General features: G+C 46.4%; 1 protein-coding gene across 2 annotated transcripts in view; it reads left to right on the plus strand.

Annotated features, from left to right (window-relative positions):
- Positions 1 to 2714, plus strand: part of Tfap2c (transcription factor AP-2 gamma) — an 8914-nt gene extending 6200 nt beyond the window's left edge. For both annotated transcript variants that reach the window (XM_021193289.1, XM_021193287.1), the window contains exons 6-7: positions 234 to 378; positions 1177 to 2714. In XM_021193289.1, coding sequence (XP_021048948.1) covers positions 234 to 378; positions 1177 to 1462 — 431 coding nt within the window. In that variant the 3' untranslated portion in view covers positions 1463 to 2714. The remainder of the gene's footprint in view (positions 1 to 233; positions 379 to 1176) is intronic.
- The last annotated feature ends 257 nt before the right edge of the window (positions 2715 to 2971 follow it).

A 2971-nucleotide genomic window follows, 5' to 3' on the forward strand; every position in this document is an offset into this window, starting at 1 on the left:
AGAGGCAGGTGGATTTCTGAGTTCGAGGCCAGCCTGGTCTACAAAGTGAGTTCTAGGACAGCCAGGGCTACACAGAGAAACCCTGTCTCGAAAAAAAACCAAAAAAAAAAAAAGAAAAACAGACAGGTGAATGGATACCTAATGACCGGTCAAAGCATGCCGTAGAGAACACAGTGTAACACAGGTAACCTTGCTGATCACAGCCACAGAGACTAAACCTGCTGTTATTGCAGGTGAAGCCGTCCACCTAGCGCGAGACTTTGCCTATGTCTGCGAAGCTGAGTTTCCTAGTAAAGCAGTGGCTGACTATTTAACGAGACCACATCTTGGGGGACGGAATGAGATGGCCACGAGGAAGAGTATGTTGTTGGCTGCACAGTGAGTATTTGGCCTGCACAGTCCCTGGGGCTGGAAATCCCAAAGCTACTGTGGTGGGCAGCGGCCAGAGCTGGGCTTTGCAGCGTCTCTCTCTGTCCTTTGAAGCAACCTCTAGTGGTGTTTGCAGGAGGGCATTGTTCCATCCCAGGTGGCAAGGGGCCTGCTAACACAGCTCACAGCAGGCACAGCCCCGTTTATTGCCTTTGGGTATGTGCAAGAATTTGCGTAGCTCAGTAGGGTTTGCCTAGTATGCATGAAGCTAGGCCAACATTCTCAGCTACACATGGGCCTGTAATGCCAGCATTTGGGAAGGCAAGCAAGAGAAGCTGAAGTTCAGGGTCATCCTCAGCTACAAAGTGAGTTCCAAGACCAGCCTGGGCTACATAGATTGATCCTCTTGACCTTGGCCAAGTGGCTGGACTTCACCCACATGTCTTGTCTCATTGCATCAGAGATTAAATGAGATAGTGTTTGGAGAACCCTTAATCCCTGGTCTGGCACGGGGGCATGACAGTCAAGGGTTTAGTGTTGCTTGGTAGAGTGCTTTGCCTGAAGTACATGTAAGCACCACCTTTGGTCCTCAGTGCTGCATAACACAAATGCCTGTTGTGATCTTGTACTGGGGAGGTAGAGGCAGTAATAAAAGTAAGGTCATTCTTGGGTATATAGTGGGTTTGAGGCCCACCTCCATCTTTGGAGACTGTCTTAGAAGTGAATGCTAAATTCTCCTTTCTGAGCCTATCCTAAAAGGATCAGGGGTGGGGGTTTATGAGTAACATTCACCAATTGTGTTCACAGGCAGGTGTGCAAGGAATTCACTGACCTCCTCCATCAAGATCGGACACCCAATGGGAACAACAGGCCCGCCCAGGTCTTGGAGACGAACATACAAAACTGTTTGTCTCATTTCAGCCTGATAACTCATGGCTTTGGCAGCCAGGCCATCTGCGCTGCGGTGTCCGCAGTGCAGAATTATATCAAGGAGGCTCTAATCGCCATTGATAAGTCCTACATGAACCCTGGGGACCAGAGTCCGGCTGATTCCAGCAAGACGATGGAGAAAATGGAAAAGCACCGGAAGTAAAAAGTGGGTGCACGGAGGCCAGAGAGCAGGAGAGGGCCCAGGCCCCCTCCACGGGGGCAGCCCGGGAAGCGTCCAGAGCAGCAGCAGCAGAGAAGCAGTTACCGCCCACCCGCCACCGCCACCGCTGCATTCTGGACCTGCCCTCTTGGAGTCTTTGTGACTTTTCCATTTAACCCTGGACTTTCTATCCCGAAGCCACTTGGTTTGGTTCTTTTATTCATTAAACATGTGTGTTTTTTTTTTAAAATCCGTTCACTCTCTGAAAGGTGCTATGAGTTTTAGAACCCTTTGTAAGAACTCCCTGGGCCGACAAGAAACTCCACGCTTAGCTGCTGACGCAGCAGGTGCAAGGGAGTCAGATAAAGGGATCGATCAATCATAACTTATTTCTTTTTCAGTGTTAAGATAATGGCTGGCTTTTATGTCCACTAAAATATTTATCTAAAAATAAAATAGTATTTATCTAGTTTTCCCCACCACCTCGGCGATCACACCTGGTAGGAGGCAGAGGTCAGGGATGCTCTTAGCATCTTACCATCTTACCAGCAGTATGTGACAGGCTTCCAGCTACTCATTCAAAAAAGGGGTCCCCTGTTTTTAAGGAACTTTAAAGCAAAGCCTGCTGTTTGTTTTCTGTTTCCCTTCCTCTTTTAAAAAAATATTGAAAGTTTAAAATTCTTTAGATAATAGAATTTTTAAATGATCTGTTCCTTTAAGGTAGAGAAGTTTTATTTGCATATTTATTTCAGATCTTGATTTTTTTTTTTTTTCCACATAAACTTGAAGAGGGTAGGCACACAGCGGCGCCTGCCATCCCCAAGTCCCCGAGGAGGCTCCGTGTTGAGAAACTGTTGAGTGTACAGATTTTATTTATGCATAATTTAATGGGATCTGTAAATACTTCTTATGACTTTTTTGAGAAATGGGATTCGATTTTAAAATTACCTTTTAATGGTGATGGGTCCTTGTAGCCCCTCTAGATTTTATGCGAGTGCACACAGGGTATTGAGACTGAAGATGAAGCTGGGCTTTTCTCTCTTGGCTGGTCAAGTATTATTTGATCGGAGCTGTTTAGGAAGATGCAACATACATCTCATTTCTGCGGGCTGAACCAGAAGAGTATAGAGTTTTAGTTTGTGTGGGTGAAGTGTGGATTGGGATTGAACCTCTAAGCCTGTCCGTGCTCCTTAAATAATTGTTGTGTGTGATACCTGTATAATAAAAAAAATATTCTCGATAGAAATCTCTGAAAGTCTGGTTTTGACCCTTTTTTTCCCCCCACCTGGGCTGAGTAGGATTGATCAGGGTTAACTTGAAGCCTGACTGTGGCTTAGTTAATTCTATTGGTAGAGTAAGGCAGGGCGCTGTGGAAGGATCTTGAAGCTTTTCTCTCATTAGTGAGGCTGCTCAGCTGCCCCACATCATTCTTGCTTCCATCTTGTCCTCATTAGCTGAGTGCCAGCACCTTCGGGGTACTGGGGCTGCGTTCAGGGTGAGCGTCTTGTCACC

The sequence above is a fragment of the Mus pahari genome, chromosome 3, assembly GCF_900095145.1.
Source record: "Mus pahari chromosome 3, PAHARI_EIJ_v1.1, whole genome shotgun sequence".
Taxonomy (NCBI): domain Eukaryota; kingdom Metazoa; phylum Chordata; class Mammalia; order Rodentia; family Muridae; genus Mus; species Mus pahari.